At 41.6% G+C, this 19549-nt stretch overlaps 1 protein-coding gene across 2 annotated transcripts; it reads left to right on the top strand.

The window, feature by feature from the left end:
• Positions 1 to 8641: 8641 nt before the first annotated feature.
• gja4 (gap junction protein alpha 4) lies at positions 8642 to 13160 on the top strand. 2 transcript variants are annotated; one of them, XM_056400131.1, is made up of 2 exons: positions 8642 to 8800; positions 10939 to 13160. In XM_056400131.1, the coding sequence occupies exon 2, from the start codon at positions 10948 to 10950 to the stop codon at positions 12091 to 12093; it is 1146 nt and encodes a 381-aa protein (XP_056256106.1). In that variant the 5' UTR covers positions 8642 to 8800; positions 10939 to 10947; the 3' UTR covers positions 12094 to 13160. The 2 variants fall into 2 exon arrangements, with proteins under 2 accessions (XP_056256106.1, XP_056256107.1); XM_056400132.1 differs by having other exon boundaries at positions 8646 to 8800; positions 10942 to 13160.
• The last annotated feature ends 6389 nt before the right edge of the window (positions 13161 to 19549 follow it).

Raw genomic sequence — 19549 nt, 5'->3', positions numbered from 1 at the left:
GAATGAAGGCGCTGGCTATCAGGATCAAAGTGTTTGCATTGTGAGTCGACCTGAGATCAGAGTTGAAACGAAAAAAGTCCCCTCTGCTTGGTGTCAGAGTTTAGTGCAAAACTTTATGTCACACCTCACACCATGTCACAAGTTTAACACAGTGTGATTACAAATCCCTCAGATTATTGTTTCGGATCATGAGGGTTGCTGAGTATTGCCCACATGGGAAAAAACGTAGACCTGAACCATTAAAACACACACATCTTCCCACACACAACCAGCCAACAGTGGGTCTGGTTGTGACAAAGTGATTGCTGAAAGATAAGGTTATGTTGGTTAAACACGCCAGCTCCCAGCACTGACATTTAATACATCAACATGCAACACTAGGCCGCAAACTTTGCTATAGGCCAGTGTGTTTCACTCAGTGCGCCAAGGCTCATGCAAAGTAAAGGAGAAAAAAAAATCAGGCTTCAGTATATTAGTCTCATTATGTTGGTGGCGTCCTCCTCCCCTCCTAGTCAGCTGCACTCTAGCTTAGCTATGGCACACCATTTTCCTACATAACAAGACCACTGAGATGTCTGTACACTCTCGCTCTCTTTCAATGGAAGGCAGCCTAATGAATATTTATCGGTTCACTGGGTCAAGGTGTAATATCCACATTTTCAACACGACACAACACGCGCCCTCACCCCTCATGTATGTGGCAGAGCATTCATCACAGGGGTGGAATCGTTTATGGCTTGGCCTTGCGCCACCTGCTTCACACCCTGCCAGCAGATCTGTTTGTATCTTCATTAGCACTCGTCCGAACTACTCTAAAGCCAGATGTCAGAAAGCCCTGACCCCAGCTCACTTTGAATCAAGTCATCCCGCCAGTTGCAATTGTGTTTCGGAGAAGAATTTAGATTTTTTTTTCCCACCCTGCAAACCTGCTCTTTTTCTGCAGATCTTTTGATTGAAGTCCTGAATTGCCGTGGTCAGAAAATAAATTGGAAATGCTATTTTCTGCTCCAGAAAGGTAGGCTGGATTGTTATTTGGAAACCCCATAACCTCTCTTATGTAGTTTCACAGTACAAGTATTAGCAATGCAGGTATTTCCCATAAGAATCAATCTTATAAAAACAAATGAAAGTCATTGGCAAAAACAAACACTAATCTCACTTTGTCACAGGCTCCCAAGAAGTCTAAAGCAAATTTAACATTGCATGAGCATTTCTCCACCGCCCATCAGCACATACCTGCCCATACATCACAATAAATACAATGGCAGTGTTTTCCATCACAGAGAAATGCAAGAAGTGATTTGACATATTTGATAGAAACCTGGAATAGTGATGCAAAAATACATGTATATTGTTTTTCTATGTTTTCCTTCTACGATGGCTGAGGCTTACCTGTGGCTGGAGTGCATTATCCCCACTGGACAAAACAAATCAATCACCTTCAAAAAACCGGCCACTGAATTGATCCCCAAACAAATGTGATGAACTCTATCCATAGTTCATCCCCTTTGGGCCTTTTGATGTGGGGGAAACTTGCTGATCCGCCATGTCCTCCTTTTCTAATAAAGCTGTCATCAGTTGCCAATGTGCACTTTCATGGCGTCGCTCCAAGCTGGCTGAGATCAATAGCGCCTGTCAGGGAAGCGTTCCCTAGGCGTAATAAGGCTGGGAGACACATGGTAAGTAGACCACAAGGGGGATCTAGGCAACGTTCTGATTGGATATGGATCCTGATTTCAACAGGGAGACATGACACTGTGTTTACACATGGGATGGCGAAGGAAAAGAGAAAATAAGAGAATTGCGATATAAAGCAACGGGAAGGCTATTAAAGAGTCGAAAGCTTGTGGTGACACTGAATTGTCCATTAAATGAAGAGAAACCTTACAAAATGTATGAGATACAGGATATAGCTGTATTTAGTGTCTGAAGGCACCGTGGTGATGTCACAAACCATGTCAGTGTAGTGCGTTTTCACCCATCTCCCATCAGCCTACTCCTTTAACAAGCCTTAACACATACTATATATATATCCATCACTTCAGGAGATCTACAGCTCTGCCAGTGTCATGCATATTTCATCAAACAACATGCAAGGCTGTGGAGCCCATAGCTCATGTAGCTTTGACATCTTTACTAACCAAGCAGCGCTGATAGACACACAGCGCTTTCTGTGCTGGAAATTTACTGTTAACGTGACAGACTGATAGAGTGAGGTTGATTCTTTTGCTGCCCCACACGAAAGCAACACAATAAAGACACGCTTCTACATCACGTGATGTAACCCAAGAAGTGGTGTCTTACAGATTAATTTTACATGATGTGACATGTCACAAGAACTTCCCTGCTCCTCAGAGACTTTTGTATAGACTCTCTGCAACATAGTGCCGTTTAGAGATGCGCAGCTAAATCTATTTTTGATCCTTCGTTTTACATAAGACAGTACATCATTGCAAATTCAGCGCTCCCATGTCTGAAGCCTAAAATTACCTTATTTCTCATAGATAAGATAAAGGCAACTGAGATAATAGCTTAATTAACTATAAAGATGAAAGCATCTGCAGCCATGCTAGTAGCTCTGTGAGGCTTTAGCAGAGATGTGCTTGGAGCTACAGTGTAACGCCAGCATGCTAACATGTCCACAGTGACAATGTTAATGTAACATGTAGAATGTAACATGTTTAATATGTTCACCGTCTTAGCTTAGCTGAATATTAGCATGCAAACATTTGATAATCAGCACTAAACCCGAATCCCGAACCCGTACCTCTGAAGTTCATGGGAGTGCCATTAGTTTTACAGGTGTTTGATTGTAAAATTAAGCACTGAGTAAATTGAAAAAAAAAGTTAATGGATCACCTCATACTGTGGAGAACATCAAGACATTGATTTCTAGACAAAATTAACAGCAATCCATCCAATAGTTGTTGTGATATTTCACTCATAACCACAAATCTTTGACGCTGCTCTGTTGCCATGCAGTCCTGTTAGTGTTTTGCCTTTTTTTGTTGTTGTAAATCTAATGTGTTTTAATCTTTTTTTACACGCAACAAACTCAATCCATTAAGTATGTGATGAGGGGCTTTTTGGAAGTACAGCTTACAACACAATACAACTCGACTCCAGCCTATTGGGAAAGCAACCCTGTGACTTTATGCTTCACCCGAGACAAACTCCACCTGCTCCACCCCAACTGCTGACCTGCTCCCCAATTACAGAGAGAACTGTGAGCTTGGACCCCGAGCGAACAGGTACGACTGTGGAGGTGAGGAAAGCATGGAGGGCTAAGACAGTGTCGAAGAGCAAACAGGCCGCCTCTACCTTCAGTGATTATCTGCAATTCCCCTTCCCTGAACAGAAAAGCCGACAAACTACGAGTCAACACCAGAATCCGACATGAGTATCGAGATTCATACCTGCTTGTATTCACTGAAACTTTGCTACAGGGAGGTGCCGAGTTGCTCGCTGCCCTGGGAAGGCTTCTCTCTGTTGCACTTCAACAGGCATGACAACACGTAACACTGAAACTCAGAAAGGATGCTTTTACCGACTGGGATCTCTTTCACTGCCTGGAATTAGAAGAGACGACAGACATCATTATAGATCACATTTAATTCTGCAGAGATAATGTCCTAATTCAGAAGAAAATAGCTATGTATGCAAACAACAAATTCCATATTTCCAAAGAAATGGAAAAATGCACAGTTCAGAAAAAAGTTGCATTTAAGAGTGGGGAGCTTGTGGAAATAAGGAATATTCAGAGAAAACTTACTGTAATCAAAATTTAAGAAAGAGAGGGAGAAATTTGAAACTCACTGCTCCTCAATGAACACCACAAAACTGGGATTCTATGAAATCCATGACGTACACGGTTACAGCTAAAAAGTCTTTAAAATGTTTTAAATGAAGCTGTGAAGGCCAATGAAAAAATAACTACTTTTATGCAAGGTTTGAAAAAGTTCATTTCTTTCAAGAGCAAAATGGGGCTCTAGTTATATATCCTGCATCTGACTGTCCAAAAATCACCATTGACCAGCGTGTACCACCAGGACTGTTCTCACGCACCTGCCCCAGGAAGGCCTCTGGGCCAGACGGCATCCCTCGGGTTCCTGCTGAAATCATGCTACGATCAGAGGTGAGGCCTGGTGCCATGTCTACAGGAAGTCTTTTGACTTACACACTGTTTTTTCCATCTGTTCTTAAAAAAGCATGCTGTAATGAAAATAACAACTATCGACCTGTTGCTTTGACTTCGGTAGTTAGGCAGTGCTTTAAGAAAATCATTAACAACCTATTGAAAATATAAGTCAACTGTTCACTTGATCCTTTTCAGTTTGCTTACAGGTGTAATACAGGCAGAGACGATGTCGTTACAGCCAGGGTACATTATATGTATGACCTTGGTGGATTCTGCTTCTTATGTACATCTTTTCATCATTTACTACTGTAACTACATCATTAAATTCTCAGATGATATTGCCATAGGTTTAATGAGGGACGAAGACATTTTGGAGTGTTTTTTTTAGAAATACAAAGATTTGTAGCAAGGTGTGATGATAACCACCTGGTGGTGAATATTAAAGTGTCAGAGGACATGGTGTTTGATCCTAGAGGAGTGGGTGACCACAGGCCTGTACCTTGGTGTTTTTATAGGGCACTGCCCTGGAGTGCGCATGTTCATAGTCTCTGTTGCAGGGCTACAACAAGGTCTGCACTTCTTGCAGTGACTCATGCAGAGTTCATGGTGTTGATACCATGTTGTCATTTGAATAGATTTAAAAGCTGTATTATTCCTACTGCAATAAAAATTTCAAATGGCAGCAGATATAATCTATTAAGCAGCAGTGTATTGTTTTCTCTGTCTTTTGTGTTGTATGTTTTGATTATTATGCTCTTATGTTACTTGTTCTCTGTAGTTGTCTTACCCTGCATTTATATATGTAGATTGTTTTGGATGCTGCATGGGTGAAACCTTGAGCCAAATTTCCTACAGTGTGGGGCAATAAGGTGAACCTTGGATCACCAAAGTAATTAGGATTCATCCTCTGTGGACCGTTAATATCTGTACAAAACCTTGCGCCAATCCATCTGGTAGATGTTGACATGGCTCACAGGATGAGCAAAAATTTGACCTACTCGTGGCGCTAGATGAAAATTCATGGGATCAACAAAGTCACCAAGATTCATGATCATGGGGAACAAGAATTTCCAAGTAGATTTTAGGATATTGACTGGATAAGTGAAAATGTCATTTTGACATGCTGGTGGTGCTACACAAAAAGTCAGAGGATCACTAAAATCTGTAAAGTTCATCCTGTGGGGACCATGAATATCTGTAACAAATGTTGTCCAACAGTTTTCAGTAAACTTCACCAAAAACCACAAATGTCAACCTCATATTGGAACTAAAGGAAAAGTGAGGGGATCGCCATAGTCAGTAGGATTCACCCTCTGGAGACCACAAATGTCTGTGCAAGATTTAATGTGAATTCATTACTGAGACGGCACCCAGGTGGTGAACCCACTGACCAGCCACTAGTGTGGTTTAGACACATTATTTTCTAAAAATGAATTTTCAACTCCACAGAACCACCTTGTTACAGAGAATAAAGAAAGATTGGGTAGCAGGTACTCCAGTCTGTTTTCCTTCAGGCGATGTTGCGGTTAATCATTTAGCAAAGCAAGGTAAGGTTGATTTAACACCCCCTCCATAACTTACTAATGTAAAAAGAAATCACAAACATGGGCATGATTTGTTGGCTGTCAGTGTTTTCTTTTTTTTTTTTCTCTTAAAGGTACCTAAGCTGTCAAGTAAATGGATCAGGTCACCTTGTTGTTTTAGCTTCTGTTTCATTTCAACCCATGAGGATACACCTGCCTGTATGATTTGTCTTAGGTTTTACCAGATGAAAACTGACAAAAAAAAGTCTCTTTCATCCTCAAACTCATAATTTGGTGTTCCATCTCCTCTTTGAATTAGTTCCTATTTCACCTTCATATCTGCATTACTGAGTTCACTGATGTTCACTCAGGGCTGAATCCTTCATAAAATACAATGGTGCATGTTAAATGTGTCCAACAGTGAGGAATTGATTGAAGTTGAAGCTGGCAATTAGTTTCATTGATAACTGTAGCGGCGGGGAGGAACACACCGAACACAGGAAGGCATAACACATCTCCTGAATGGAAACAGTTCCATTACTCTCTGTCGGCTGTCCTCACTTTCCTCCTCACCATTCATCTACGGATGTAATGACCAAAGGAAAGAGCAAGAAGCTGATCTGTCAGGATGATTCACTGTCAATTTACAGGGTTTTTTATAAAGCTCCGCTCTGCTGCAGCCGGGGAGATGAACCCAGCCTCCTAACTCTTCTTATAATCTACATATTGACACATATGATGGTACAGCGCTGATTGGGAACGACTATGTGGAGATGACTTCTCAGCAAACACTTAAATTTGACTGAGTGTGGTGTCAGAAGGTGATAACTGGAGTGGCTATTAGCTGCTGGATTGGTACAGACTATGTTATAACATGTGATACAGTACTGAACAGTTTTATGACTTGCTGTTTGAATTTGTTTTGTCATGCAGTAAATGTATTTGAATAAAATGCTCGTTTACAATCAATCACAGTTTCAATTTCTTGGTGACATTGGGTTTAATACTCATAGCAATGTGCTGCCCAGCTTATGCCAAAATTGATTTAAGATATGGAACCTAGGCTTCCAGCAAGCTTGTCCTTGCAGCACATACTCTGTTTGCATATTCCAAAGGAGAACGGCTTGTTTTGAAAAGATGCATTATATTATCTGATATATTGCCAAGTTATGCCTCAAGGTTTTGCAATATCTTCCAATGGCTTCAATGAGAAAGCATAAAGAATCTGAATTAAAGCAACATTTTGGGTTTGTTCTGGTTCTTGACAGCTACACATCTGTAAACAAAACCTGTGCACAGCCAGCTGGCCGGCTGTCTGGGCCTTAACTGAAAAAAATAGACTGCAGACTTTCCCATAAGTACAAAAACAAGGTGAGATCAGTATATACTTAAACTACACAAACACACGAACAGACACACACACACACACACACACACACACACACACACACACACACACACACACACACACACACACACACACACACACACACCCTTCTACACGTATCTTTGTCGAGTCTCGTCATTGACATAATGTATTCCCTTGATGAGCTCCCGAGATATTCTGTTCACAAGTCCAAAACCGTATGTTGTGAGGTCACCATGACCTTGACCTTTGACCACCAAAATCTAATCAGTTCGTCCTTGAGAAATGTTTATGTAAAATTTGAAGAAATCCCCTCAAAGCGTTACTGAGGTATTGCGTTCACGACAATTGGACGGACGCAATTGATTAGTTAGTTTTGTTCCGATGTCAGTTTGCAGCCTTATACTGATTGGTCGGTTTGTAACCATATTCTGATTGGTCGATTTGAAGCCACATTCTGATTGGTTGATTAGTTTAAAATCAAAAATAGTCAGTCCAGCAGTAATGGCAACAAAATGTACCTAAACTAACTAAAAGTGCTCATTATACATAATGGGCCCTGTGAGTTCTGTTTTCTTACATTACTAAACTTTTATTACTGATGCATTATCACCTCAGCACTTTAAAGTTGTAGTTGACCAAGGGAGAGGTCATTTTAACAGCCTTATATAGGCCTACATTTGGGTAGTTTAGCATTGCATCATATTTCATACACTGATGTTTTGACAATAAAATCTTCATTTGAAAAGAAATAAACTATTAGTGAATTAGTTAAGTGTAAAGTACAAGTACCTCAGAATTGTACTCAGGTACAGTGCTTGAGTGAACGTATATCAACCTGATTTTTACACGGATTAGAAATAACAGTTTTATGGTGGTGATAAAACATGATTCCTCCACAGTGTAGTTACAGTTAGCAGTATGAGACTGCAGCAGTTCTGCAGCGACTGATGCTGCTATAATAGAAGACTTTGCCTCAGCAGCAAGCTGCGAGTTTGACCAAATCAAGCAGGTGATAGAAACATTAGAGGGTAAACCGATTCTCCAATTCATACAATATGCTCCACATTTCACTCCGTCACAGGGCGTCATTGATCGGTGCCTCATGCGCTTCTTGGAAATAAGGTGACTGGCGCCATTGCGTGGCATAATGGAAAATTACTGCATGGCAGTCAGTCAGTTGGTTAATCATCATCTCATAAGTCCTGTAATTAAAACTAAAAGTGAGGGTGAGGAGGCTGAAAGGAGAAAGATAGAACGTGTTTTGATTTATGATGACTGAAATGCCTTGATTTATTTTAACGGAGCTGCACCGACTGTGAATGAAAGTCTATGCAAACATGACATTTCAGACCCTTTTTTTCCCCCCACTGCAATGTCCTCGATTTCTTTCCAAGCCTCTTCACCTCCAACCTTTAAATAACCGGAGGCAGGCGATATTCCGATGTAATTAATGCAAATTGTTGGTGTTTAAACAAAGTTAAGCCCTGAACGTCGGAGCGCACTCAACCAGAAACCACTTTGAGTTCATCCATCCCATTTCCTGGACCGAGTTCTTGAGGGAGGGCCCATAAAGCAGGCATGGGAAAGTTCGCCCCACTTTTTCCGATTACATCGATTCTTTTTAAAGAGGGCTCACACAAGTCGACTGGAGTTGTGTGGACCACGTCTGTAAGGAAACAGTAGGAGACTTTAGGGTGACAGTAAAAGCACACTCGGTGCTGAGCCCGGTAAAACAGACAGGAGACAAACACCGCTTCACGAGAGAGAAAGGTGAGAAGTCTCTTCGATAATTTAAAAAAAATAATCTGATGAGGATTGTATATGTGTAAATTTTATTTTTTATTCCTATAGGGTCATAATCATATGTCTCTGTCGTTCTCAGTAGATGTCAATTAGCATTTGTAGTTTTTAATCCCCCAAAGTGACAGAATAACATTTCTACAGGTGTCTCATGAATCCCAGAAGACTTTCTTAATGACTTTTGGTTCATTACCTTTTCTTTACCTTGTGTATTCCTATAGTGAATTTCAGAGTGTCTGAACTTTTAAAGTTTCAGTCAGACTTGTTAAATTACATTCACATTTTTTATAGAAATTACTATTATTATAACGATTATTTGCTCTGTTGTAGCTGGGTTTTTTAATTTGTGATTTCTTTGACGTAACAAGAATTTAAAGTATGCCAATAATACACCTAGTGAAATTAAAAAGATTTAAAAAGTAGACCTCTCAATAGTCCTATTAAAAGTCTATTGTGACTTGTAGTGTGTGTAGCTCTAATGATTTATTGGTTGTATATATACAGTATTATCTTAAGCTATTTTTCTATCTGGAATGGCGAACTGGTATTCTGTGGTATGTTTTGTAGAGATAATAATAATAATCCTCAAGACAATACTCCCTGAAGTGGATCAGCCTGGTTATCATTTTTGTGCCTGTTCAGCAGGACACAATCCCTGACAGCCCATTGTCTTGTCTCATCCTGTCAGAGGAGTTTGTATTTTCATAATTAGAAAAAAGTTGTTTTTTGTCTCAGAGGGGAAGAAATAACAGAAAAACATAAATACTCTAAACAAATAGACAAGTGTCACAGCAGTGTCTCGACTCCCCCGCACAGGATGTTTATTCAGATGCTTGTGTGCGTGCTAGTTGTGTGTATGTGTGTGTCTGTGTGCATATGCATGTTGAGCTTCCTGTCATTTATCATCAACAATGTCCAACAACTGTCCTTCAATACATCATTAGTTTTATGAAATCACTCACTTTATATAATTTGAATCTGCTTTAATAAATCTTTTTAAATAATGTACATGATTCTCCTGTATACTGTGAAACTTTGAGTGGCCTGTCTTGGACTCATTTACTCCAGTTTGACTGTGAACAGTGAAAGTGCACAATGTTTCCATTCATATAAAATAACTTATGTGCCATGTGTTTTTGTTTTAGTTTATTTTAGTGTATGGAGGCCTTGTTTTTCACATCTTTATGATGAGGAGTTGGAGCTCACCCGAACAACAGTATGAGCTAATGGAAGAACTAATAGGGGCCTATAGTCAGATACACATGTTACTTAGTAGAAAATAAATACACCATTATACTTAAGAGGTCGGAGAAACTTAGCTCATTGGCTGTGTATAGAAATGATTAAAGACTTACACATTAGCTGTGTGTTTATGAAAACCCTTGAGAATGTTGTATAGGATATGAAATATTCCAATTAGGTGTGAAGCAGAACATTCAAGCCAGGGAGTTTCAGCAACGTAGCAGTAAATGAAAAGGTGGCTAAACTATATGACCTGCATAACAACTCCATCTAGACCCGTGGGCAGGATCCAATCATCTGATACAACAGCTCACAATTTGAACAGGCAGTCGAGGGTCTAAAGAGGTGATTTGAAGGTGGTTTGTTTGGCAACAGTTGGGTTCCATCAGGTCAGACCTGACACTATTTCACAAAAAAGAGGCGTCACAATATTTTTAAGAATGATTGGATGAGCTGGACAGTTTTTCCAAAGTGATATAAAAGAATCAAATGCTAGTATGAAAAAGCAGATAATGTGTATTTTATAAAACTGTGGAAAAATCTTAGATTAATAAATTAAACCTGTCTGCCTTATTATAGAATCCCCCTCAGGGTGAATATGAGACTGTACAGTTTCACACTTTCAATATCGAGACTGCAAATTTCACTTTTCTGCTGCTGAACGTTTTTTAAAGGCAGAAAATTGTACTGATTTTTACTTGCCCTTCTTAAAAGAACCTATGCTTATTTAGGATCCTTGGTTATATTTTACAAAATGTTACAAAAATTCTGTGTGCCGGCATAAAATTTCTTAAAAGGAAACTCACGTTCTCTCATTTCTCCCTGATCAATCCATCCATCCTCAATCTACCAACTGTCCCTCTTAGAAGCAGAGGATGTCCAGAGCTGACTGGACCTTCCTGGAGCACCTGTTGGAGGAGGGCCAGGAGTATTCGACAGGCATCGGCCGCATCTGGCTTACTGTACTCTTTCTGTTTCGCATGCTGGTCCTGGGAACTGCGGCCGAATCTGCCTGGGATGACGAGCAAGCTGGTTTCATCTGCAACACGAAACAACCTGGCTGCGCTGCCGTCTGCTATGACAAAGCCTTCCCCATTTCCCACTTTCGCTACTTTGTCCTCCAAGTCATCATCGTCTCCACGCCGACTATCTTTTATTTTGGATATGTGGCTATGAGGGCTAGAAAGGGCAAGGAGAAAGAGAAGGAAAATTATAAGGAAGGAGGTGGCGGGAGTGAGCGAGGAGAAGTTGTTGTAAAAAGGGATGATGAGAATGCGACTAAAGACAATGCAGAGGAGACGGAGAAACAAGAGAATGTTGGGAAATGTAGAAAAGTTGTCAAGCCGCCCCCTGAGCTGCCTAAACTGAAAGGCAGGCTGCTGTGTGCATATGCTTTCAGCATCCTGTTTAAAGTCCTCCTGGAAGCTGGCTTCATAATAGGGCTGTGGCTCCTCTACGACGGCTTCTTCATCGAGGCAAAGTTCGAGTGCGTAGCGTACCCTTGCCCTCACACGGTGGACTGCTTTGTCTCTCGACCCACGGAGAAGACCATCTTCACCATCTACACTCAGGTGATTGCTGCCATCTCCCTGCTCCTCAACCTCATCGAGCTCCTCCACCTCCTCCAGCTCGCCATCTCCCACAACCTGGAGAAGCGCTACCGTGCCCGGGAGGAAGACTGCCGACCTTGGTCTGCGCAGGTACCGGCCGGGCAGCAGACTCCAGAACTTCCAGCGGAGGTGTCGCAGTCTTACCAAGCAGGGAGCCATGTTAACCTCCCCATGCAGGGTGAGGCTGCATGCTACCCCAACCCCTGTGAGAGCTACAGGGATCTGGCAATAGAGTCAAACTGGGGATCTGAGGAAGCTGCAAATGACCTGCTTCCTAGTTATATGAACTGCATGGGGGCTATGAGGACAACACATTCCCCTAGAAACCATCATATAAAAAAAGCACAGCATACTGTAAAAAACAGTAAAGGTGCCCATAAGGGACACTTGAAGAAGAAGCACTATGTTTGATGCAGTCAAGTTGGGTGATAATGTTGTTTATGACTATGAAAGCTTTCTTTGGTTTCTGAGTCTTCCATTGTATAAAAACTTTTGTGCACATGACACTTGGGTCTCAGGAGCGCACGTCGAGCTCAGATAAGGGAAGATCTAGAACAACTATTGCACTGTGAACTCGATGCCTCAAAGGCAGGTAGACATTCAAGCCGAGATTTACCAGATAAATGGACCTATTCAAAACGACACATTTTGAGAACACTCCCCCAGGCAAAGAAAATGAGACTCCACTGTGAGAGAAGATTACAGTCATAAGATGCACTGTTACATTTAATGGCTTATAGTGCTTAATGTGACAGTGTAAAATTAAAACACTGCGGGGGGGGGGGGGGGGGGGGGGGGGGGGGAGAGGTTCTAGGGATAGTGTGTGAGTGTCTATTGGAGGGACTGCAGTAGAACCAGATTTAAACATATTCTTTTGGGATTTGCACTGTAACCCCTGGAGCTGTTTGAAGCCCCCCCCCTTTCTCCCCATGGTTCTGTTCACACTGTGGAATGTACTGCTCTCTGGGTCCCAGCTCCCAGGGGAATAATGACTGTGTGGATGCAGGCACGCATGCATGCACACACACACATACAATGTACTCTTCCCCTTTCACCCAGTGAGGTTTTGGTCACTTCAGCTGGGGATATGGGACTTGGGAAGGCACAGGGTAAAAGAGAAAACCGTGGAACTTCTGGGATTGTACATGACTTATCATTTGCCAGTAACCGTACTATTTCATCTATAAGGGGAAAGGGAGAGAGAGGACCACTGCATACTTCATCACGAGGGCTGAATAATGGAGCAAAGACAAGCATCCGGTTTGAAAAGCAAACCTTTTAGTGAGGATGAGAGAGAACTCAAAAGTGCATTAGTAAATGCATATTGAATGGACTGAAAGGTACAGAGATGTGCATATTCAATGAAAGGAAAAGACTAATTATGTGAAAACTGTATTTAATGTTTAAGATATTGTGTAAAAAAATACCAGTGTTAATATTTATTATTTTGAATAAAATAAAGTGTAAGCTAACATAAATTAACGATGACACTCGTTTATTCAGTTATCATTTTTCCAAACAATCACATACTGCAATCTAGACAAAAGGCTTGTGCACATGGAGGTTTTAGTCCCTTTTCTTTCTGAATACAGTGATGAGATTTCTATGCGGGGAAGTGTGTGTTGCTCCTGTGTCTAAGCGTACACTTTCCACCATCCAAATACTGTCAAAATACGGAGGCACTAAATCACTCAAGAGAAAGCGCTTTGGGAATAATAGAAAGGCCAAGGTGTGGAGAAGTGGATGAGCCTTACACGGGATCATGAGCATAACCTCTCGAGGAGGAAGAAAAAAAAATTCAGGGAAATATCTTTGATTTAATGGCTGTTTTCAAATCTGAAGCTCTGGCTGTAGAGAAGAAAGGCATCAATTATATGCCAGTAAAAGTTCATACAAGGTGGAACAGCACTTTATGCTGGCTCTATTTAATATCCGTTGGGGAGTTACTGACTGTTAACACTGTTTTCTTGGAGAGCAAATGAGAGAATCCAGAACTCAGCACCTTCAACAAAGGTGCTCGCTCAGGCTCTCAATGGATGTGGTCATATGTCTTTTCAGAGATGTAGCTGCAGTCCTCTGCAGTACGGCACTCATTTCCAGCAATTTTCCGAACTGTCTCCATGACGATAAGCAGTTATCTATAGCAGGAAAGGAGGTTTATGGGAAATTTAAGTGAGGCAGGTTCTCATAAAGCAGCTTGAGCTATGTGAGGCCAAACAAGAACTCGAATACACAGCTCGAAAACAGAAATTAAAAAAGATTTTTGAAATATTTTGTTTTCTTTGACAAGCTTAGAGCAGTTTTATCTAAATGTTATAGGAATTAACAATAGGAAGACTGTCTCTCAGTCCTCAGAGTGGAATGTGTTTTTATTCCAGGCTGCCTCTCCCTGTGTCAAGGATAAATTGGCAGATATTGTCGAGAGAACAATCCAAACAGAGCCTGCTGAAGCTGCCCAGTTCAATGCCTGTTCACGAGAACTTGGCTGGCATTTCCGCGCAGTCTTGTTATCTCAGTCCAGGTGGGCGGGTGCGTGTGTGTGTGTGTGTGTGTGTGTGTGCGCTTGCGTGCATGTGTCCACGTGACTGTTCATGTGTATGTTTTCACAAAAAAAAAAAAAAAAAAAAGCCAGGGGGTCATAGAACAGATTGCGTGCTGTGACCCCGTATCGGCCCTCCGCTGCCAACGAAAGCCAGCAGCGGAACAGTGGAGCGCCGCTTTGCATCCATCTTTCTTATAGCCGATCAAAAACCGGAGAAACCCAACGCCCTGCTATATTCTCTCCACAGAGTAAACTCTCACCTCCTGTTCAGTGAAGCAAATATAAATGTCCAGGATGAAAACAACAGTGAGTGCAGGTTATTTGTTGTTCCTACAGTGATTTTTCCGTCCACAGTCAATATCTGCCTTCCAGAGAAATTGCAGCCCTCCTATCAAGCCCCCTAACAGTGCAGATGAGAGTGATGTTTTTGGCTCTATGTTTCTCTGTCAAACAATAGGACATTAATAAAATGTTCTTCCATTCATCGGTTTGATTACCTCTTATTCGTGTCTAGACTATTTCCTTAATTCGGGGCAATCAAATGAAATCAGACACTACTTTCAGAGGACATTCAAACAAAAGCTTTGCAGTGGAGATATTGGTTTGTGTCAAGATATGCTAATAAAAATAAGTGGGGGACATTAGCTGGGAAGACCCCAAATCTGTGTGACAGGCAATCCTCACCAGTCATACAGGGATCAGATGCCATTCTGACTGTGTTTCCTGACATTGTTGGAGTCACTGCTGATGCATTTCCTCACTCTGTTGGTGCTGCTGATCACAAAGAAGAGTAATCTTGTGGTTTGGTGAATGAGTGGACACACACACACACACACGCACGCACGCAAACACACACACACACCGTGTCAGACTGTAAAGCAGTTCAAAGGGCCATCAAGCAGCCTCCGGGCTCCGGCAGGTTTTTATAAAAGGGCAACTGTTTTATTCTGAAAGGCAACTCTCCTTTAGGGAAGGTCTTACCAACGGTGCCCTACACCAGTCATTGGAGGGTCTTTACAGGGTCCACCCAGTATGTCTGTGCCAGGCCTGGCTAAAAAAAGGGTTGCTCTGCTGTCACACTTCCTGTCAGCTGTCCCTGCGTTTATCCAGGAAGCTCCTTGGATAGGCAGAGAAAGCACTCACACACAAACATGCACTCAAGAAGTCTGGAATGATCAGTGTGACCTCTGTGTACAAAACGGACACTTTCTCACACACACACACACACACACACACACACACACACACACACACACACACACACACACACACACAGACACACAGACACACAGACACACAAACAAGGGCCCGGCATGGCTTAAAAAAGCAGGCTACAGGGTGAATGAGGTCGTTGGAATATCTCTTTATTTGGGTGCAATCGGAAATAATCTACCTTGCATGGCAAAGAGCACGTTTTAGGGCTCTGTGTTTATGTTATAGTGCGTGTGTGTATGTGTGGAAGGCATAGTGTTGCATGTGCCAACTCCCTTTGTACATACACACAATACCGCCACACGACTTTGTCCGTATCCATAACAATGTCATGACCAGGCACCCAGTCCTTAATTTGGGCATTTGCGCTACTCAACAACACAACACAAAAAAAGCGGTTCCTAAATTTAAACGCTGGACTAAACTGAGGAAGCGGGTCTGTATCTGTTTCCTGTTCCAGTATAGTTTTGTGTCTCCAAAGGGATTGGTCGCTAGGGATTGTTCACCCTGACAATGGGGCTGCAGTGGGCATTGTTGCATTGTTTTGTCCCAGCTCCCCTGTGTTTCGACCTAATGTCATGGCCGGCCCATCAAAGGCCTGTGAAGGATGGGGGGGGGAAATGGGCAAAGCGCCTGCTGTACGCCTGGAGTCAATTAAGAGAGCTGGTACCACTTATGGCTCTCGGAGATTTGTGTCCGTGTTGAGAGCTGTAACAATAAGAGTGAGTGGAGAGTGGGGTCCTTTTTGGGTTATGACTTTCCAGATATTCAATGTTTAAAGCTGCATCAATCAAGATTTTTATATTTACAATGGGTCAAATCACTTTGTGTAATGTGAAAGCTGTTGCCTATAATGAAGAACCCGCAAATAAATGTTGCAAGACTGCAGTCCCCCTCAGCTTTATGGAGCGTTTACATCTTTCAGCTGTTTTGCTTTTACGACATTGCGACTGTACTTTTATTCTTCTCTTTTTATTCTGGTTTTTCTCACCGCTCTCATCAAACTCGTCCCCAACAGTTTGAAGTGTAAAAGCTCTGCTCAACCCAGTGTAAGCTACGTGCTCAAAATCAAACAACAAAGACAACGTTTGCAACCAGCTGGCGAACATAACGGAGCATGTAGCAAGTAAAGAGCAAGGTATTTTTGCTCAGGAGTTGGTAGAGACGAAAAAAAGCTAACAGGACACTGGACTGACATTTGTGAGGTGGTCAGAAACATTAACTCAACTGAATGCTAATGTTGCTCTGTATCTGCGGTTGTTAAATAAGTACTTCTAACATATTCGCCAAAACAACTGTATAAGGTGAAAGGTTGGTTTGCTGTCCCCAAGTAGCAAAAAAAAGGAAAATATTGCAGCTTTAAAGTTTGTTATGTGCATTCTGCAAACCTGGTAATTACCTGTAATTTTAAGAATAAGAAAAATACATTTTAGTTACGGAGCACATTTTAAGATACGCAATGATGCTTTGCACAAGAAGCTATAAACACAGTAAAAGCATGAGGAAGCACAGGACATTAAATCAAAAGGGAGGAGCCCTGTCACCTCAGGTCCGGGGCTTGGCCCTACATGGTGGAGACAGGATGTTGGGGTTAGGTGATCGGAGTCTGCAGGAAGGAGTGTGGCAGTGGAGAAGGCGGGGGGGATAGGACCGGGCATGGTTATACGTTTCTGAAAACAGCAGTTATCATTCATTGGACATTAGAACTCAAAGTGTGGCCGATAAGTGTTGACTGATTTTTGAGTAATATATAGTTTAAAAATGTATGTAAAATATATAGTTTTAAAAGTTTAGTGGCTGTTTTTCATTCTTTAAAAATTCCAGTGAGTGTACCTGCAAATGTTTCTATTATATTTATCTTGAGGCTTCCCTTCTATGTTTGATATAGAGCATTACCTGTATTCCCAGATTCGGTGTATTATGTGAATGTGTGTGTGTGGTTGTTTAATAGGGGGAAGTGGTGCCTTTCCAGCAGGCAGACAGCTCTATTGTTCCTGCAGCAGAGGGAACACCGTCTCCGGCCTGTCCACTCAGGATGTTGGATAGGACCTCCTTAAAAAACAAAAAACAAAAAAGAACAGCCAGCATCTCCCGTACCCATTATCCCCATCATCCAGCAGGAACAATGGAACACCTCCCATCACCTCCCTTTCTTTTTCCCATGAGCCTCTGAGCCTGGTTCCCACAGTACTGTCCAGTTGTGAGGAGCTGGGCCATTGTTAAGACAGCTGACCTGTCCTCCAATTGTTCCCAGGAGGAAAAACACATACACACACCTTTCACACGCCTAAAGACATCACACTGCCTGTTCCCCCCCTCTGTGTAATTTAGCTGCGGCCTCACCTACACCTTTCCATCCTCACTAGTTTCAAATGGAAACTTCCAACAGCTTGAAGTAATTGCCACATGTACAACCGGGGTCGCTGGAGCGGAGCTGGTCATTCCACTGATAGCAAACTTAAGAGGGGAGTACAAGCTGATGACGGCCGATAGCACAGCAGCGTTTACCGTTCTGGTGCCAGTGTAAATCTGGGCCTCATTATGTTTCCCCATTTCACTGGCTGGCAGGGCAACGTAGCGGAACTTCTCCTGGCACGCCGGAAAAGTTACCATCCATTACGAGAGCTCCTGGAGCGCGGGAGAGATGATCATTCCTGTTTCATTATTTCACACAGGAAAGGCTGCTGGACTGGAGCAGAAGTGTCAACAAAATAATTATTTGAGTTCTTCGCAAATGCGTGCGAGTTATCACATGTTCAATTTAAAAAGCCTCTTAAAAGTTTTCATTCTGTCGCGTTTACAACATCAATAACTTCTCCGTCTTCAATCAACAATGAATTCTTATTGGAGTCTTTGCTTCCAGACCACATCGCTAGTCATGTCTTAGTTATGAGGATAATAAAGATTTTCTTTATTGAATATGTGGAAACAGTTCCCTGTTTCTGCCTTTGCAGGCTGGTCATGTTGGGTACAGGCAACATCACTGAACTGCTCATGTTCAACAATACTATATTATTCAAAATAAACATACCATATCTTTACTCATGATTTAAATGATCAGGCAGGAGAAATCAGTGGGCTGCCAAGATGAATCATTGCTTTTGTTGGAGTAGTATATAAATCTGTGACATTACAGATGGATTGCGAGTAGAAAGCTGCCCATAAAAGGATAAACAATATTTTAGCTCATGTTGTTCTACTGATGCCTTTATCAAAAGGAATGTTTTCACATAACTATGTTCTTGCACGTATAACCTTTAGTGGTATGATGCATGTCAAGTTCAACAGCAATGCCAGTTAACAACAACTGCGATCCGTGTCCAAACGCATAAATAAAAGCTTACAGTGCAGCAATGCTAGCTCGCTGATCACAAAAACAGATTTACCTGTGGTGAGCCATGTTCTTCAAACGTGGCTTAACTAGACCAGGCTAACATGCTGCTATCAGGATAAAAAATGATCCGGTTAATTCTCATCCAGCTAACTGGGTTCTTTGAATAACATCTTTTTCTCTCTCTTATTTGGTCATAAAAGCAAAATGAAAGCAGATACCACAAATCTATGGACCCAAGCGTAATTTTATGTGTACACCATTCTAATTGAAGTCTCTGCTTCCTGACCACATCACTAGTCTTGTTTTAACAATGAGGATAATAAAGATTTTCTTTATTGAATATGTGGAATCTGTTCCCTGTTACTTCCTCTGCTGGGAGGTCATGAGAGCGATGTGTTCATGTTTAAGTAGATTTAGTTGTATGGCCAAGTATTTGTCAGACAATCATCATCTAATAATTTACCTTTAGTTTATAAACTTATTCCAATATAAAATTAATTGTTTCTAAGAACGTAAAAACTTACGATACAAGTACAACTCATTAATTTAACTGTTTAGTGATGAATGTAAATTGTAATATCATGGTTACATTTTTTTTTGGTTTCATCAGTCATCATGTTCTATAAGTTCTGAGTATACAGTGTACTGAGAAAGAGAAAACCCAAGCTATGAGATGGAAGGAAGTGCCTGCAGAGCTCAGAGACAGGATTTTGTCAAGGCACAGACCTGGGGAAGACTACAAAAAAATATTTCCTGCTCAGCGGCCTCCAAAATTCTTA

Source organism: Seriola aureovittata, chromosome 16 (genome assembly GCF_021018895.1).
Source record: "Seriola aureovittata isolate HTS-2021-v1 ecotype China chromosome 16, ASM2101889v1, whole genome shotgun sequence".
Classification (NCBI taxonomy): Eukaryota; Metazoa; Chordata; class Actinopteri; order Carangiformes; family Carangidae; genus Seriola; species Seriola aureovittata.
The sequence above is the reverse complement of the archived record's forward strand: the minus strand, read 5'-3'. Positions and strand labels throughout refer to the sequence as shown.